This window comes from Harmonia axyridis, chromosome 3 (genome assembly GCF_914767665.1).
Source record: "Harmonia axyridis chromosome 3, icHarAxyr1.1, whole genome shotgun sequence".
Classification (NCBI taxonomy): domain Eukaryota; kingdom Metazoa; phylum Arthropoda; class Insecta; order Coleoptera; family Coccinellidae; genus Harmonia; species Harmonia axyridis.
In genome coordinates, this window is record NC_059503.1 from 29,474,264 (window position 1) to 29,492,998 (window position 18,735).

At 32.3% G+C, this 18,735-nt stretch overlaps 3 protein-coding genes across 10 annotated transcripts; 1 reads left to right on the top strand and 2 right to left on the bottom strand.

Moving 5' to 3' along the window:
• Window positions 1-353: 353 nt before the first annotated feature.
• LOC123676347 (putative tricarboxylate transport protein, mitochondrial) lies at window positions 354-4,406 on the bottom strand. Its single transcript, XM_045612206.1, has 6 exons — window positions 4,030-4,406; window positions 3,699-3,902; window positions 3,430-3,637; window positions 2,632-2,855; window positions 1,277-1,441; window positions 354-1,219 (listed from the first exon to the last, which is right to left on the bottom strand). The coding sequence occupies exons 2-6, from the start codon at window positions 3,820-3,822 to the stop codon at window positions 981-983; spliced, it is 960 nt and encodes a 319-aa protein (XP_045468162.1). The 5' UTR covers window positions 3,823-3,902; window positions 4,030-4,406; the 3' UTR covers window positions 354-980.
• A 113-nt stretch (window positions 4,407-4,519) lies between these two features.
• LOC123676348 (farnesol dehydrogenase-like) lies at window positions 4,520-15,744 on the bottom strand. Of its 4 annotated transcripts, XM_045612209.1 has the most exons (7): window positions 7,125-7,513; window positions 6,614-7,031; window positions 6,390-6,537; window positions 5,203-5,413; window positions 4,881-5,149; window positions 4,679-4,828; window positions 4,520-4,625 (listed from the first exon to the last, which is right to left on the bottom strand). In XM_045612209.1, exons 3-7 carry the CDS (start codon window positions 6,483-6,485, stop codon window positions 4,581-4,583), a joined length of 771 nt encoding a protein of 256 aa, XP_045468165.1. In that variant the 5' UTR covers window positions 6,486-6,537; window positions 6,614-7,031; window positions 7,125-7,513; the 3' UTR covers window positions 4,520-4,580. The 4 variants fall into 4 exon arrangements, with proteins under 4 accessions (XP_045468165.1, XP_045468164.1, XP_045468163.1 ...); XM_045612208.1 differs by lacking the exons at window positions 6,614-7,031; window positions 7,125-7,513 and adding an exon at window positions 15,591-15,735; XM_045612207.1 differs by having other exon boundaries at window positions 6,390-7,031.
• Window positions 8,868-16,725, top strand: LOC123676346 (solute carrier family 26 member 6-like). Of its 5 annotated transcripts, none has more exons than XM_045612201.1 (14): window positions 8,868-9,097; window positions 9,948-10,037; window positions 12,752-12,867; window positions 13,677-13,834; window positions 13,895-14,006; window positions 14,131-14,309; window positions 14,365-14,529; window positions 14,595-14,699; window positions 14,811-14,950; window positions 15,041-15,203; window positions 15,258-15,434; window positions 15,713-15,985; window positions 16,040-16,343; window positions 16,407-16,725. In XM_045612201.1, exons 2-14 carry the CDS (start codon window positions 10,009-10,011, stop codon window positions 16,538-16,540), a joined length of 2,055 nt encoding a protein of 684 aa, XP_045468157.1. In that variant the 5' UTR covers window positions 8,868-9,097; window positions 9,948-10,008; the 3' UTR covers window positions 16,541-16,725. The 5 variants fall into 5 exon arrangements, with proteins under 5 accessions (XP_045468157.1, XP_045468160.1, XP_045468159.1 ...); XM_045612204.1 differs by having other exon boundaries at window positions 8,870-9,091; XM_045612203.1 differs by lacking the exon at window positions 8,868-9,097 and adding an exon at window positions 9,445-9,535.
• The last annotated feature ends 2,010 nt before the right edge of the window (window positions 16,726-18,735 follow it).

The window sequence follows — 18,735 nt, forward strand, 5'->3', positions numbered from 1 at the left end:
TAATAATAGAGCTATAATAGTATTAAAATTTCTCCTGGCATCAATAAGCAAAAGTAAGAATCCTTCAATGCGTTGAAAGCTAATTGCACATATAATTGTAAGTCATTAACACACAATTCATGGTATGGAGCAGAAATCAAACCGACTTTCAATGAAAAGAAAGGTTTGAAGTGTCCGAATTAGGAAATTAAAAATGCTATTTGATGAATTAATTAAGAACTTCACGAAATGATGAAGAATTCATGTAATATATGTATGATGTGAAAATATCTTGAATATTATATTCTTTGAATATTGCCATTTTCTAAAACATCAACATAAACTAAAATGGTGGAAAAGGTTGAAACAAGATATACTTCTTTTAAAAACTTTACTAAAGCTCATGAAAATATAATCTTTAAAACACAACATACAAAACAATATCAAAATCTAATAACAAAATGGCGCAAAGCGAGTATACATATAACAAATACATATAGATAAAATTTGAAAACAATTTTGAATTTTAACAATTTAGTTGACACAATTATGATATCAAAATAATAAGAATTGAATTATAAATTTTCAGGTTAACATTCAACTCATTCTCTCATTGGACTAGGAAAGATTTAAGATACATCATCAGTATAAAAATATAGCATTCGTCAAAATATTCTCTCAATTATAAAAATTAATAATGTTGAAGTAATCTTAAATTATTGTAAAGTTAAAAACCAGAGGTGATAAATGCAATGGTCATTAAATATTGGAATTCATGCTATCACAAAGTTTTATAAAATCTATGAATGTATATTCAGTGTAAGAAGCCCTATCCCCAAATAATAAAAAGTGAAATTCAGAAAATTGTCAACTATATAAATGTTACCATTTAACAAGCTAACATACAGAATCAACAACTGCTATGTGCCTCATGCACTTGAATGAGACATCTATGCAAAAAACCCACAGATAAAATCATTATCTAGCTACTATTAGCGATATTATTTCCAGACTTTGTTGAACAATTCCATGAAACTGTCGTAGATCATGAAGGTTATAGCAACGTCAAGACATACTCTACCTAATCTAGGTACAGTGCCTTTGTAAAATGCAAAAGGCCCTTCTTGTGTCCAAATTTTAACTGCACAATCTAACGTATTTTTATACTTGGAAGCCTCTAAGCCTTGCATTCTTGTTTTAACAACATCTAGAGGAGTATTACCAAATACTGATGCAGCACCTATAAAAAAGGAACAAGTAGAAACAATTGATTGAGATCTAACATTGGATTATTAACCTGCAATAGCACCAAATCCTCCTACTACCATCTTCGGTATTTTCTTATTCTTGTCATCACCTTTATACCACTGTTTCATTGATTCCATCACATAAAATCTAATGGCTTGATTGGAACCTTGTTTCATTATTGTGGCAGTCAAACCCTTATATACTCCACTTATACCTAGAAATTGGAAAAGTTTTGGAGGTGTTCAATACTTTCAAGAATCTTCATTCATACAGTAGAAACCCCATTATGCAGACACCTGTTATACAGATTCCCGATTATCAGGACGTCCACGAGTCCCCAATACGAGATGAGGGGGGTCTATCTGGAAACAGCTTTCAAATGGTTTGAACAACAGAAAACACAAAACCAAAAAGTGTGATACTGTGTGTTTGTTGCAACTGAAACATATCCTTGACCTATCTGCATTGAAAAATTGTTTCTGTCAAATGAAAATCAAGGAATATTTCAACCCAGAATTACACCAATATATAATGTAAATATTTAAAAAGAATCTAGTGAATTCATTTATTTTTCAATAAAGATTTAAGTCATCTTGCCGAACCTACAAGTGACCTTGAGAGATCATAGAGAGTTACATCAAATTTGTATCTATGTTGACAGTTTGGAAAATTAATTAGTTGCTTGAGGAATGTAAAAGAATTAAGACAGAAAGTCAATTTCTCGCGACGAATGGTTATTACAACCTAACAGATTGACCATAAGGTCAATCTGTTAGACTAGTAATATGTGACATTAAGGTATTATCATCATAAGATGATAATACCTTAATGTCACATATTACTAGTCTTTGTTAATATATTGCATTTGCATACGACAGCTACACCAAAGGATTTTGATGTAGTGAATATTAACGTGATAATTATCTTTAATTATATTTTGATATGCTGAAATTGTATTTTATCCTATGCTTCAAAATGGGCTATGCAATACAAACTCCTTTTAGTTCAAACCCAATTGTGGATCCAGCATAAATCATCAGAGACTAAGAAATTAGAGGAAAGAATTTCATCATACATTGTTTTTGTTTTGCAACTACATTGGAAGGCATAAAATGGTAAGAGAAACAAAAACTACTTAAAAAATCTAACATTTTTGAAACCTTTAATATACCAATGACCTGCAGCCGAAATTCAAGGATACTGTCGGACGGATCTGAGTATCATTCTTTTTTTCAATAAATATAATTTATACATCATAATTTTTGCAATAATATAAATGATAATCCCTTCTCTTAGATTATCTGGATTTTCAATTATCCGAATGCCTAATGACAAAAATGAGTGCGAATAATGGGGTTTCTACTGTAGCAGAAATAGTTCTAGAGTTATTTTAATCTTACAAACCTTGTTCTTTGATAATTATACCAACACCATGCACAAATCCCTTAAATCTAGGCTTGGCACTTCGTTGATCATTTATAAATTTAACTTTGACAGTTTCCATTGGAGTTACAGCAAAAATTGCTTCGGCCACTCCTGCTCCTAGACCACATAATAACCGATTCAATGGGCCAAGTTCATAATTTTCATCAGCAAGTTGATTTTTAAAGAATTCAAAACTACCAAACCTGAAAAAAATATGATATTAATTATGAGGTAAACCTTGAAAAATCATTCAGAAAAACATTTCTTTGGAATCTCATTGAAACATTAAAAAAAAAGAAAGTTGATAAACAACATGCTTCATCTAAATCATTAGTAGGTATATTAAATTTTCAGACCATTCTATACATAATTTTGATAATATATTCAGATTGTCAATAGAAAATGAAATAATTTGAATAAATTGCTAATTAACATTTAAGAAATAGATTTACATTGAATGTTATTTTGGTAGCATTTCATAGGAAAGTGAAGCAAGTTTAATTCTTCAACCAAGTAACATAAATTACTCGAAAATTTGAGGTTTCTTTCAAATTACTATATGTGTTTTTATGGTTTCATTAGTATGGAACCATTAAATTGGCTTTAAATGAAAGAATCCACATAAGTTCAGTAGTTCAATGACAAAAATAGACATCACAAACTGTCATAATTGATTAAAAATTCAAATATATAGATCATTCAAAACAAGCCAACTGGAAAAATGCATATCAAAATTATATTTTTGGAAACATTAGATCACAAAAAAACCACTCTTACCTTACCGCACTTTTAGGAATGGATCCATACACTAAGACACTCAATCCTCTGTAAAGCCCAAAAATACCATGACCTTTCACAGTCTTTTTAACACAATCAGCTATACCAGTATACTGTTTTTGGGCCCCTTTTTCATCTAATTGCAATTGCGTCTTAACATATTCTGTTGGAAATGTAATACAGATCTCAATACCCCCTGTTATTCCACCTGAAAAGTTCAAAGTACAATTAAGTGAAAAATTTAATAATTTTTCTAATTTTTGGCTTACCTGCTATTATTCCTTTAAGACCTACCGAACCAGATGAAGCAGCGGCAGCAGCCCCATTTTGGTTCATCCAAGGCCTTGTTACAAATGGAGTTATAAGGGAAGATTGCTTCTTGAATGGGTCCATTGTACTTCTCAATGTGGCAGTGAAATGGAATGTAAAAAGTTCTCTCAATTCAAATCCCAAATGTTTAGTCTGAAATGGACCTGGAATAATAAAAGCACCATTAAAATGTTTGAAAGAGATTAAAGAATGAAATGATAAAAATTGAGGAAATAGATAAGAACATTACCATTTCAATTTTGATACTAAGGTAAACATATACATACTCACCTACAGGTACAAAGTTCGACCTAAGGAGTTTATGGCTAGTCCACCAATTCCACTATTTCAATAAATCACTCTAAAGTGACTCGAAAGTTGAATCCATTTCAGGGAACATGCAAGGTCGGTCAATTCAAGCCATCACTTTGTCTTTACATGACCTTAGTAATTTCTAGCTTTTAAAATATTATTCGTTGATATCAAATGCAGGACCGTATCACATGAACAAACTGTACCTACAAGTTCTAATCATATACGATAACAACGTAACACTTAATCTATTCCTAACAAGTTGCAAAATCGAAAGTTTACTCCAGGCCCCAGGGAAACGTCGATATAAAATAAATAAACAATAATCGAACCATTACAATCACAGAATCAACATTGAACTAGAAACGCTGAACCACCGATTCGTGTCAGTGAATGTAAAATAGAGTTCCCGATATACAAGGGGTATTCAGAAAATGAACCACATTGATTTTTAAAGAATGAAAAGCAATTTATTGGAAAAATCTATTGAAATGAGAATCTATATGTGTTTCTATACAAAATTCAACATCTTACGAAGTTGCGTCACCAAGAGGTCGAATTATAAGGTCTTGCACCTGTAATAAGTATATAATATATCAAAACTGATTTAACGTATTTTTTAGCATACCTGAACGTTAGGATTAGTTGAAAGGGAATAAATAACAGCTTCAGCGACATCAATGGGCTGTATTTTAGGTCCATCTTTATAATAGAGACTTGCAGCACTGCCTAAGTTCTTTTGAAACTCGGATGTTACGACAATTCCTGGACTTATACTCTGTAGTAATAATTAATGGTTTAAATTTGTCGTATTCTTTAAGAAAACTTACCGTTACTTTGGTCCTACTCTTGAGAATTTTCAATTCTTGTCTCAAAGATTCGGTTAGAGCTGTTACGGCAAACTTGGATGCAGGATATACATTCATCAAGGACTCTTCTCTAGGAATACAAGGTATGACATGAGCTCCTATGTTATTTATGTGGATAATATGACCATCGATTTTGTTTTTCCTCATTATTTTCAAGGCTTCTCTCGTGCAAATACAGAGAGCCATGACATTAACGTCGAAGACTTTACGCCATTCCTCAGTAGCGCCTTCTAAAAATTCAAAAAATCTTCAGTTTGAAGTGGTGCAAGAGTTAATAGTTCACCTGTTAAATTAGTGGGTTTGATAAGACCAGCGTTGTTAACTAGAATATGAACAGGGCCGACGTTGTCTGTGATCCATTTGAAGGATTTAATAATGTCTTCTTCTTTGGTGATGTCACATTTTAATCCGTATAGTTTTCCAGGTGCTTCTTCCATGGAAAGCGTCCTCGATAGCTCTTCGATGCGGTCTATGCGTCTTGCGAGACCTGCAACCTTTAGACCAAATAGAATTTAAAAAAAATTATTTAGCGTCTTATTATTATTACTACAAATTATTTGAATCATGGACAGGGTCCTGTAGGATTCATTATATACACATTAATGAGTACAGTTTGTAGTAAGTAGCAATAAGCACAGAATGAAAATAAAGTTTGAACAAATCATTTACAGAAAAAAAAAGTAGAGGAAAAAAAAATAACTGAAATAAACAAAGATGCCATCAAGATTGAACCAAACCATATTGAAACAATTACTTCTTGAAATGTTTAAGTTACAATGATTTCTGAATAAAACTGACAGATAATCAATTTTTTTTTTAAATAATGATTTTCGTAAAATAAAAAAAAACTAAAATTAAAGAAATCAGTGATCACATTCAATCAAATAATAGTCCGTTTTTGGAGAAAGCACGTTCGTGAATATGAACTTCAACTAAATTCGCTATTGAAATGAATTTTCGAGTACTCAATTATCTTTAGTATTTGTGTGTTATCAAAGACAACTGATTTCCAATGTATTTGTGCTGTGATATATTCAAAAATCAAAGAAGAAAACGAGTTCCACTGAACTTAAGCATTGATGTTGTTGGTTTTTCCGGGGTCATGACACATCTCATCATAAAATAAGAAAATAAAATAAAAAATCTTATTTTATGTGCGATGTGTCATGACCCCGGAAACACCAACAAACATCAATGCTTAGGTTCAATGGAATCCGTTTTCTCCATTGATTTTTGAATGACTATTTTCTGTAGATGAAAATATTTAAGTTTTATCATTCTGAAACCTGAAAAAGGCCTAATAGAGGCCGAAACGTTGTGAAAGAATGGAGTAAGACTTATTAATTTTTTGTTTCTTCCTGAGACCGATATCTCGCAACTTTAATAAATATTTTCTATTTCATTTAACAATTTCTGTTACTTCTTTTGGTAAAGCAGTATGAAATACAGGCGAGTGAAGGAAGATCTCACCACAACTCCCTTCTGGACCAAAGCCTTTGCAATAGCAGCACCAATACCAGCACTGGCACCAGTAACAATAGCAACTTTTCCTTGCCACTTTTCCATTTTAGAAGATTGTCGCACTTGAGGAAACAAGATTCAGCCAGTATGCACAAATCTAGAATGCGAAGTAAGATATTCAAAATACCTATGTGAGAATTGTTTTCAACATGCGATTGACAAAGGAAGCGTACAAGTCGCGACATCGTGAATCCAAGGCTGGTAAATTCTGATCGATGAATTGGTGACTGATGAGCGTGCTCTTCGGGAAATATTGACATTTTTCCTACAACATGGTACCAGCCAGGTTGCATATAAGGGGCGGAGTTCATATTTTAGAGAAATCGTAGGATTATGGAGGCTTTGATTGAAGCGAACACAAGATGTTCTCATAACCAGCACAAGCTGTGACAATTCTCAAAGAAGCCAAGGAGTTCCTGGAGGAAAATATTAAACTTTGAGTTAACATTCTATCGAAGAATATTGCTATTCTTGTGGAATAACAAATAGAGTACACTTTACATCTTGCTACAGTTTGACTTAAATAGAGTCTCCACTTATTTTTGTTTCACTGCTTTCCAATCCCATAATCATTGGACGATACTTATTCACCTGAAAGCAACAAAGTTTTATCCATTCATCCTCAACTTGGAATTTCATTTCGTTCAATTTGTGAGCAGTCACAATATTCTTTGATAAACTCACAGTCGTCCAATTTTGTGTTAATAAGTGATCCTAAAAATCCCACACTCCTTGGCCCTTGAAAGCTCTCTTCAACTTGTCACATGCTCCTTTTGCAGTTGTAGCAGATCAAGGACGGATTCCATAAAACTTTGATTAACCGATCAACTCGTTAATTGTGCTTAAAATCTATGGAAGTGTCAAAAATAAACTAAAATTGATCAGAGAAATGATTTGATCCAGCAAATCACCTCGATGAAAATTATGAAACTCACCATTAATATGGGAGTAATTGATTTCATCCATGGACAATATTATTTTAGAAAGGTTTTTTGCGTTTTTTAGTACCACTTACTAACGAGCGTTCATTTAAATTAGTGGTCAAGAGTGTTGTGGAGAAATTAAAATCGATTTTCTGTGATTGCAAGTAGCGCTTAGCTCGTACCATATTAATAATATTTGTTTACATACTTTACGAATTTGGGAACAAGCTGAGCGCTACTTGTAATCACAGAAAATCAACTCTAATTCAATTTCTCTACAGTCTTCAGCACTCTTGACCACGAATTTAAATGATCGCTCGTTACATTACAAAGGTCATCCTACTCGAGAAGAGCTTTCATAGAAAATTTCCATTCACTTCAATTGTCTCTGCCCGTCAATTTTCCAAACGAATGAACGATGAGAAACAAGGCGTGTTTTTTTGTTGAAAATTTATAACTCATTCTTCAGTACTCTACTTGCCTTATTCTGGGCCCGTAACCTGTTAGCAATATTTAGCTTTTCCGGATAAGGGTAAAGGTAATATTTCGCGTTATACATCGTACATTCTATTTTGAAGAAATTTGGTATTCGGGTTGGGTTCTATAGGAAGTTCTGCTTTCCTGAATAAAAGGAGTGCGTTGCGCATGCGAAATAAAAATTTCTAGAGAAATGATAGTGTTACAAAACCGAAAAACCGTAGTGTGAAGTGCCGAACTTTTAGGATTAACGGACGAGGAAGCTAACTGTCACATTAATTAGCATTTTTTTTTTAATTTAAACGTTTCGTGTAATTTAAGATATACCCTGTAGATATTTGATGATAACTGAATATGCTTCATTGTGTATAAAAATCTTATCTCACTTCAGCCCATTGTATTTAGTTTCATACGATATATTGTTTACGAACATGTTTGCCCAGCTAATATTTATCTGTTTACCAAGTAAACAGCTCTTGTTTCGCGAGGGATATGATATGAAGATCTGTTCATGTCATTATATTGATTTTATTCATTCGATTGATACTTTGGTTTAATTTGTATTTTCATTAAAATTTCATTGATAAAGTCAGAATGAAATACATAAGTTAATTTGTTCTCATGAAAATATTGGGGAGAAAATCTAAAAATGCCCATTTTTGTGATGAGTATGATTTCGTAAAAATGTTTTCACGAAATAATATGAGTAAAAAAAAATGAAAAATGATAAAAGTTGGATTAATAGTTTTTTCAATCAGAAAAATGTGTCTCATTGTGTTCCCCAATAATTATTTGCTTTTTGGAACTTGACAATTCCTTTTATTGAGCTTGAATGTATTTTGTCTTCAAAAGAAAAAAAATTTGATCTTAAACTAGATATTTTAGTGTTGAAATGAAATCTTGAAAGAGTGTCATGTGAGATCAATTTTTGAATGAACTTCCAATAACAATCTAGAAGTAACCAACTGAAAATGATATCGACAAAACTTATCACTAGAGAACTTTTTGACGGTCACTGGATTCCTGTCAAACTATCGCGAACAATTTCAGATTATCATTCATCATTAGTGTTATGTGTAATGACACCTGCGGAAAAATTGTGAACGGAATATACGATTCTTGGAATTCGAACTTTTGAATAAATGGGATCAGATGTGCTCGATTGTGGTTTCAATTAATATCAGTTCTGAGAGCGATTTCATTGTAAATACCTTTGGAAAGTCGCAGCTGGCATATAAGGGAAAAAAGAAGGTAAAAGTAAGTAGAAACTCTTCAAATTTGACAAGTTTATCTATTGGAAACTAATAAAAATTGAAGGATTTGCTTGAAGTGGAATTCAGGGCGTTATGTAAGACGATTGACAGTTCTAACCTAGAAAATAGACTGACTGACAGCCATTCTTGTATCTGAAGGAAAAATGTAGCAGCGACCATCAAAATGTGGCTTATTTGTACAGGGGTTATATATTTTTTAAGAGTTGCGGCAAAAATTATTTATTACATCTCTTTAAGATAAAATGAAGATCATTGAATCCCCTTATCTTGCTTTACAGATAAGGTACCTATATCGCCTATCGAAGCGATAATGAACTTTTTAAATCAAGTGAAACAACCTTGCAAAATATTAACAACTCTCAAGTTAATGGGAACTCCACTTGTAGCCAATTTATGTAGCCTTGTTTACCTGAGATTCCAGGTAAAAATCATTGTCAGTAATCTCGGTAGCTAAGGAACGTGAAGACCATATACCTACAGCATTCTTCAGTTAGTATTTCATTAAATTCAATTCGTAGAAATTGAGAGTGATTAAAATGTTGGTTTAGTAGTGAGCGAAATACAGAGTTTCACAACGCCAACTTGTTGATTGTACGATCTAGTGCGGTTTTGTGAATAAGCTGTTATCTCTGCGAAATCCCGAATATTTTAGCAACAGCATCGTTACATAATCACATATCGGAACAAGTTTGAACTTTGTAATAACGATACCTATCGCTATTCGCTGACTCATGTTTACTCAAAAATCATAATTTATTTTGGTTCAATTCCTATAAGTTGAGATTCCCACTTTTTTGCAAACAATTTCTAGATCTGTCTGTTTCACTTTTCAGGATATTGTATCTTCATCCAATGAACGTGAAAAGCAATATATCTCCGATATAGAGTGCGAACATGTCGAAAAAACAAGAAAACAATGATGCGTAAGTATTCCCCATGAAACTTTCACAGTATTTCACACTATTTTTTCATATATTGATAAGAAGGAAACAACAACCTTAATTCCAAATATTGGATTGACTCGGTATTTAAATCTAAATTAAATGACAGTTATTCGTTTTCCAGTAGCTACTGTCTGCGAAACAACTGTTTTCGTATAATTAGAAAGTAGAAATAGATAGAATAACAGTCATATAATAACACTAATGCCTTCATACTTAAATAAAAATTAATAAAAAGTAAAAATGTATCCGTCGAAACATACAAGGTGAATCATAACTATTGGGACAAAGGCTAAGAATAGGTTATTTTTTGGACTGAAATATATTCTAGTAAAATATTGCTTTTGGCGTCAAATTTTTTCATAATCTCACAGCAAAACTTATTCTCTGAGAAGAAGTGGCAAAATTTGTATGACAGTCGAAAACATACCCTTCATAAACGATATTTGAAATATGCTTCTGAAACGATGAACAATTGAGTACCAATTCTTTGTAAAAATTATATTTATTATCGACCACTAGAAAAAACATCAAAAGAAGCTACCACCTAATTTCATAATGAGAAATCATTCAAGTGGCACTCGCTTTAACAAAATTTGTAGTTATACCTCTGCACGCCGATTTTATAACAATTTAATATTACAAAAAAAACACACATTTTCAACTACAACTCAATTTTATTGAGGCATATTTGTTTCTATCGCCATATTATAAATATAGTTCGATTAACCTAACCTGAGCCTATGCCCCAATGGTATACCATTAGGGCATAGTTTCACTCAGTATAATCACTCAGAAGGATGGTTAAGAATTAGTTATCAACATCTATTTGAATTTTTTTATTTCCATTTCATCGCAAAATCTCCCAACATGTATGAAATAATTAGAAAATAAATATCAATATAAAATATTTCAATAAATAGCTAGCAGCGGTATTCAAAAGTGATATCTCCGACTATTAGGGCTAGAACTTAGCAGTAAAAAATTTTATTCACATTCACAGCAGCACATGATTTTGTTTACGTGGTCAGTTATTGAAAAATCAAAATTACAATTTGTGTTCACGATATTTAGCATATAAAATTCGTGGCAAATTTCATGACAATTTTTTAGCTTTCAAGAAAAAACAAAAAATTTTCGGTTATCATCTTATCGATTCAGAGTTAAACACACGACATTAATTTCATCTTCATTCCATAATTTTTTTAAGCGCTCATACGGCTATACAGGGAGTTACCATTAGAAACTAAAAATTCGAGGAAGTTTTTCATGTAAACAAGTATTTCGTTCGAAAGTTATACGCTTATACGATTTTTTGAATTGGTGAAGAGTTGAAGGAATAACATTCTACCAAAAACAAAACAAAAACTTGACAGCCGCCTACTAGATTTTTTAGATTTCATTTACCTAAGATCCGTTCATGCACAATGTTGTACATATTTAAATTTTTTATTAGGAAACTATTGCTTTTACGGACACGGAAAATTTTATAAAACAATTTCAACAAATATTTTCAAATTGAGAAATTTTGTTTCGTTAAAAAGTTCAGATAAAATATGCAATAGGGGTTGCATGTTTCACCCCTTTAAAAGATCACAACAAAAATATTCATAGGTAGCCTTTTCATTAATTAAAGTGCTGACTATATGCCATTCCTTTATACATATATTCAGAAGTTGGTACCAAGAAAAAAAACATTTCACTTGTACAAGGGTATAAGTTTTCAAGGGAAGGCGTAAAAATTTTTATTTGTATAAAAGAAACCCTTCAATTTTCGACGAAGATTCATCCCCAATACCTTTCGCACTTATTTGGTAAAACCCTGTACACAGCAGTCATTAAAGATAAACTATTATTTCATTCACTAGCGGATTCAGGGGGTGAATTAATAAGGTAAACAACTTGTGAATAAGGGAATTGTCAGCCCCCCTTGCCACTGACTAGACAAAAATTAGGAGTAGCATGTGGCCTTTGATGTTTTCGAGAACAGTTGAATTTTTCCATATTCTTCTGACCTGGGGTTAATATTTTTTTGTTCAGTTATTCAGAATTTTTCCACGTGTGTTTTTTCAAAGTTTTTAGTTGGTTTATTTAATATGCAGACTCCGTTTGTTCAACCAATATCTACTATTTAGAACTCTTGGGGGGGAAGGTGATCATGCCCCCCCTCAGATCCGCCAGTGATTTGAATTAAGATATTTGTGTATGTCGGTTGTATTGACTGTATGTAAACATATTCGCCGTCTATTTTATCAGAACTGGTAAATGTTTTACTTGAATGAACAAAACAAACCGTATATCCTGAAATCCGAATTCCAGCATAATAAACATCGTTTGGCTGTCAGAAGTTGTTTGTTTTCGTTTCACAGTATCTTATCTCAGTTTTCAACACTTCCAAAGGCACAATGCAGCTATAATTGATCTCCTGTAGTCGCCGCATTGTTACAAATCAACAAAAAACTATTTTAAACCATCCGGGTACATTGTTCACGTTAATTTCGCTATGGATAACGAGAAAATATGTCTCCTGAACGGCAGATCTGTCGTGCATTATAGCAGGTACCTCTTATTCTCTTTTCCCAAGTTTGAAGTTTGTACAACTATAGGACTATGCGGAAGAAAAGTCCCTTACTAGTGAAACAAATGAATATAAGTTGCATCGATGTCTTATCTAGTGTAGATTTTAACTATTTCAGCGTTGCAGCCAACTCTTATACGGAACCCAGCCTCTCCATTTATGTGGACCGCCCAGTGTATCAACAAGAAGACCTGAACAGAGACACCCTATATGCCAAGCCTTCTAGATTGGAAGGTGAGTTTGAAATTTTTATTCATTACTTTATCTACAGATGAGTGAAAATTGAAGTTTATAAAAACGTGAAGTCAGTTTCGTGCGCTTGTTCATTCATGCGCCAATTGCGCCCTAGACGACCACCGCTCTCTACATATTAGATGTATTTATTATGAGTCATTGTTGTTATTTAGTTTATCTAGATGAGAGGTTTTGATAATAATATCCTCCTTCGGCTTGAACATCAGAGTGATTATTTTACACTCAATTTTACATATTCTAACAAAATTTCAATCTTGTCGGATCTGTTGTTATGGAAATATTGGGTAATTTTTTTCGTTATTCTGATAGATTTTCTTTGATTCTGATTACGCTATCAACATCAAATTTTGCATGAGACATGAAATTGTTATTTCACATATAAATTCAAAATTTCATCTCGATTGCATCTAAAGTATTTAAATTATCGGAAAACAAAATTTCGAACGGCCATATTTATGGCACACCTACTCTGATTTTGCCCATTAATGAACTTAACCTCGACATTCAAGATCCGAAACTACCCTGAAAATTTCAAGTTTTTTGATTGTTCTATTCAAACGTTATCGTGTTCACAAACGGTTGGACGAACATAATTGAATTTGTCCGTAACATTTTCGTCGATTCATTTCGATATTGGTGTTGACATCAGTTCAAAGAATTCGTAATCAGTATCGTTTGAGTCCATTCCAGATCAAAATAACAGACATTATGACAAAATGATATAGCGCTCTGTTCGGGGAACGAGCGCTCAGAAAATATATCTCAATAATGAGAACCATTTGTTGCAGCCAAAGAAAGAATACAAAAATGCTGTAGTGTGAAACCAGTAAAATGCCTGAGGAAAACTATTCCAATCTTAAAATGGCTTCCAAACTACGAATGGAAAAAGTGGCTTTTTGGAGATATAGTAGCTGGCTTTACTATAACTGTGATGCAGATTCCACAGGTGAGTTTTTATTCAATTATTCACTTCAGTGTAACAAACTTCATTGAAATTTTTTTTTAGGGAATGGGTTATGGTATGCTAGGTGGCATACCGCCCATCTGCGGCATATATATGGCTTTTTTTCCAGTCTTGATGTACGCTATTTTTGGTACTTCTAGACATTTGTCAACCGGTTAGTTTTTTATAGGTAAAAACCTTATTGATTTCATTTGATATTTGATTTCTTGTTGAGCATATAAAGCAATTATCATTTGTGAACTATTTTCACTATTTATTGAACTTATGTTGTTATAAAGGAACCTTTGCCATCATATGTTTAATGACTGGAAAAATAGTATCTCAATATGGAACACATGAAATCCTCCAAAACGGAACGATAATTGAACATGAAGACCTGAGTGAATCAAATGGAGGCCATATAAGAACAAATATACAGGTAGCAATAACAGTGACATTTGTGGTTGCTTGTATACAGGTGAGGTAATTTCTTCAATAGATATGTCGGAAAACTAATTAGTGAATATTTTTAGGTGTTTATGTTCTGCATACGTCTAGGAATCATAACAACTATGTTCTCTGATACTCTGATAAAAGGACTGACCTGTGCAACAAGTTGCCATGTGGTTGTTTCTCAACTGAAAGAAATTTTAGGTCTCAAGCTTCAAAAGAGAAGAGGCTACTTCAGTCTTCCGTTGGTAAGAATTGAACCAACAAGTTTTATCTGAATAGATAGAACAAATAATTTACTGTGATATTTCAGACTTTATTCGATGTAGCCTCCAATATAACAACTGTAAATGTACCTTCTGTGATAATATCGGCTGTGACTTTATTAGTAATACTAGGCAATAACTATGGTTTGAAGGTATTTTTTTATAATTTTTTGCTTCAATAATCAGTCATCTTAATTTATGAATATTTACATTTGTAAACCATAATTGATGTATGAAACAATGATGTAACCTTGTCTTTTCAGAAACTCATGGCGAAGAAAACAAAAATCCCATTTCCAATTGAAATATTTGTAGTTATTGTAGGAACCACCTTCAGCTACTTTTGTCGAGATACATTCAAAGTACTTAACAACATTCAAATTATAGGGAATATTCCTACAGGGTAATTATTAGGTACCTAAAGTATTAATCAGCCATTTCTACCAAATATACATTTATAGTTGCAAATTTACAAGTCTTCAAACTATTTCAGGTTTCCAATGATACAGTTTCCGGACTTATCACTAATACCTGACATATTCCTGGAGTGCCTTACAATAGCTATAGTATCATATGCCATAACTATGTCCATGGCACTTTTGTTTGCTAGAAAATGTTTTTATGAAGTTGATTCAAATCAAGAATTGCTAGCCCTAGTGAGTAACTATACAATGATTTTACTAGCAACATTTTCAATTTGTCATTTGCAGGGTGTGGGTAATGCCTTTGGATCATTATTTTCTTGTATGCCGACTTGTGCTTCGGTGAGCAGATCTTTGATTCAGCAATCTGTTGGTGGTAACACTCAGCTGACGTCTTTGATATCCTGTACATTACTACTATCCGTTTTACTTATCTTAGGACCAGCCTTTGAATCACTTCCTAAGGTAAGATCACTTATTACCTCAAATGAAGAAACATTAAGAATGTCTTATGTTCTGTATTGCGCAAGATAATATACCATCCGCAATTTATTTGATCACCTTAAATTTCCCCATGTTCAGCTCTCCTGAGGAAATATTAAAGAAAAAAAAGATACTCACCTGCACATATTATTCTATTTCAAATGTCATCTTATTTTTGTCCACCACAAAATTATTCCTCTCCAAAAACACTTTGAATTCAGACAACAATCGATTCAAAATTAACTTATTTTTCCTTTTAGTGTTGTCTTGGAACTCTAATTGCTGCGGCAATTTGGCCAGCAGTAATGCAGTTTACACTTTTACTGAAATATTGGAAGCTGAGTAAATGGGATGCTTTGGTATTTCTTACTGCTTACCTATTGACATTATTCTTAGATATTGGGTTGGCACTGGCAGCTGGTGTCATTATATCGTTATTCGGTATCATTTTACAGAGCTACAAGCCATACAGCTGTCTTTTAGGCAATGTTCCTAACACAGATCTGTACTTAGATTTAGAACGATATAAAGCAGTGAGTGAATCATAAAAATACAAAGATATTCTTGTTGAAGGTTTTTTTTTTCAGGTACAAGAAATACCAAGTATAAAAATCTTCCATTTTTCTGGTATATTAAATTTTTCTTCAAGACAGGTTTTCACAGAATCCTTTGGCCAAAAATTGGGTTTCATTCCATCAAAGATCTTACGAAAAAGAAAATATGCAGAAGATCATAATCTATCTTTTGAGTTTGAAAGCTTAATGATGAAGTATATCATTATAGATTTTGCCTCTATTACTTATGTGGATCCAGCTGGTATAGATCTGATGAGGAATTTAGCTAGAGACTTGGACCAGTTGGGCATAAGTCTTTATATTGCAGGCTGTTCAGGTGAATATAAAAATATATTATTCAGATTGATTGAATCTAAAATACTTAAATCTGATATTTTAGGACCTGTTTTTGAGAAGATAGCCCAGTGGGATGCTATTGAGAAGATTCATAGTAATTTTAAACTGTTTCCAACAATACATGACGCTGTTGTTTATGCACAAGGAATTGAAAAAAGTTTCAACTTGAAAAATTAAGAACAAATATAAATTTTTCAAGACAAACAGACAATAATTAAAGATTCAAAAAAAAATGAATAAGTTTTTAGAAAAATAACATCTAAAAGAATTCATTCATAGAATGAAAAAATATATTTCTATACATAATGTACATTTACTATGATTTTAGATTTAAGTAGGAAATAAACATTTTAAGAACTTAACAAATATTTTTTCTTTCTTAATTGATTTTACTGAGTATTATTCAACATTTTCACTTTGCTCTCCAAATTAGCAACTTTGTTCTGTAATAATTTTATGTAGTAATTTTTGGAACTTATTATTTCATCTTTCGATTCAATTATTTTCACTAGTAAAACCATAACATTTTTTGTCTCTTCGCTAACTTTGTCACTTTCAACCAAATGCCTGATTTCGGAGAAGTATTCATTGTCACACTTTTTACAAACATAATCAGCTTTTCCAACAAAAGTTCCATTCGATTTTTTTGCACAGCCTTCGTGATAAGTACTGTCGCAAACTATACAAGTCACTGGATCTGGTATAACAACGTGTTTGCATAATTTGCAAGTGAATTCTTGACCTTTCGCTAAATTTTCAGCCATTTCATCTTATTAAAAAATAACAAAACATTAAATATGTAATCATAGGACGGATGTTAGGTTATGTGTAAACTTTCGGCGGCATAACCGACAACCGTTAAAATTTGACGTTCGCTCTATCTTTATCTGTGATTGTCGTATTCGGATATTCAAATCGAGTATTTTGATAACAGGATTTATGATGAAATAATCGATACAGATTGCGTATTCTATGGTATTAAGCCTTGGAACCACAGAATACTAAATATATATTAACATTGGAACATTAACCGGGTGGTTCAAAAATCTGCAAACGGTGAATTTATTTCGCGCAGGTGGAAAATCGGAATTCTGATACTGAGGTCTTTAGTAATTTCGCCCGATGAATCGAATGGGATCATCAGATTTTGGACCCTAAAGGGACTTATACGAGATATTAGGCTCAACTTTGAAATTTCAAATGCAAACCCATCTTTTTTATTGCATATACGGATTCAGCGGAAAATTTTACATCCGTTTTTGGAGCCCTATGCAGCGTTTTTTTGTTCAAAAATCCGGGGACTTTCATTCAGATCGAGATGCTAAAATTCATATTCTGATACTGAGATCCTTAGTAATTTTTCTCGTTGAATTGATTGAGCCTTGAGCCCATCAGATTTTGGGTGCAAAAGCGCCTTCTACGAAATAAGAGGTCCAACTTTGAAATCTGCTATAAAAAAGATGGGTTTGCATTTGAAAATCATCAAAGATTTGCGAGACTAAATATACAAGATGTGACAACAAACACTGAATTACCTATGTATAAAAACAACAATGTGTTTCGTACTTCCTGATTATTAATTTCAAAGAATAAAAATTAACAATCAAATGTAAAAAAAAATGTTTCTGACAATTTTAAGGGCTAACAATCATAAAATCGAGAACATGTATCAATACAGTGATTAAAAATAGAATATTTCTCACTGTAGGCTTTGAAGTTCTGAATTTTTAAAAATTAGGTATATTCGAATTTTGGAACAAATAACCATGGATTTAATCTCCACCGCAAAATTTAAGTACGTGTACCTATATAGATATTTTAAATTAATAGGTTTTCATTATAGGATTTTCTCTTACTATTTGATATTAGTCTATCACTAAAGATGAAACAATAAATAACAATTTCATTTGAATTTCAATATCTGTATTCCTTTCAAAAAGTGCAGGAATTTCTCTACTACACCAATAAATTTTTCAGTTTATCATGGAATATTCAGTAGATATTAACAGGTGAATGGAGCCTCATTGATTAATGTTTCATGTCTAAAAAATAAAAATAAAGAAAATAAAAAGTGCCTCGGAAACTTTACACCAAATATAAAATGCGTATTGGCCCCTGCCATATACACCTCCATCTCCGTAGTGGAGCCGCGTAGCATGGTGACTATAGATCGTTTGGGTTTGTCTCACAAGCCGGCCAAAAAAACTCATTATTTTTCACAAAGTAATTATTGTTACTTTTTTTTTAATATTAATATTTTCTCTAAACTATATGTATATGGCTGTTTACATGGAGAAACAATATATCTATGATCTGCTCTCTGGTATCTTATTATTCCGAAATAAAAGATCAGGGGTCCTTAAAGATTTTTT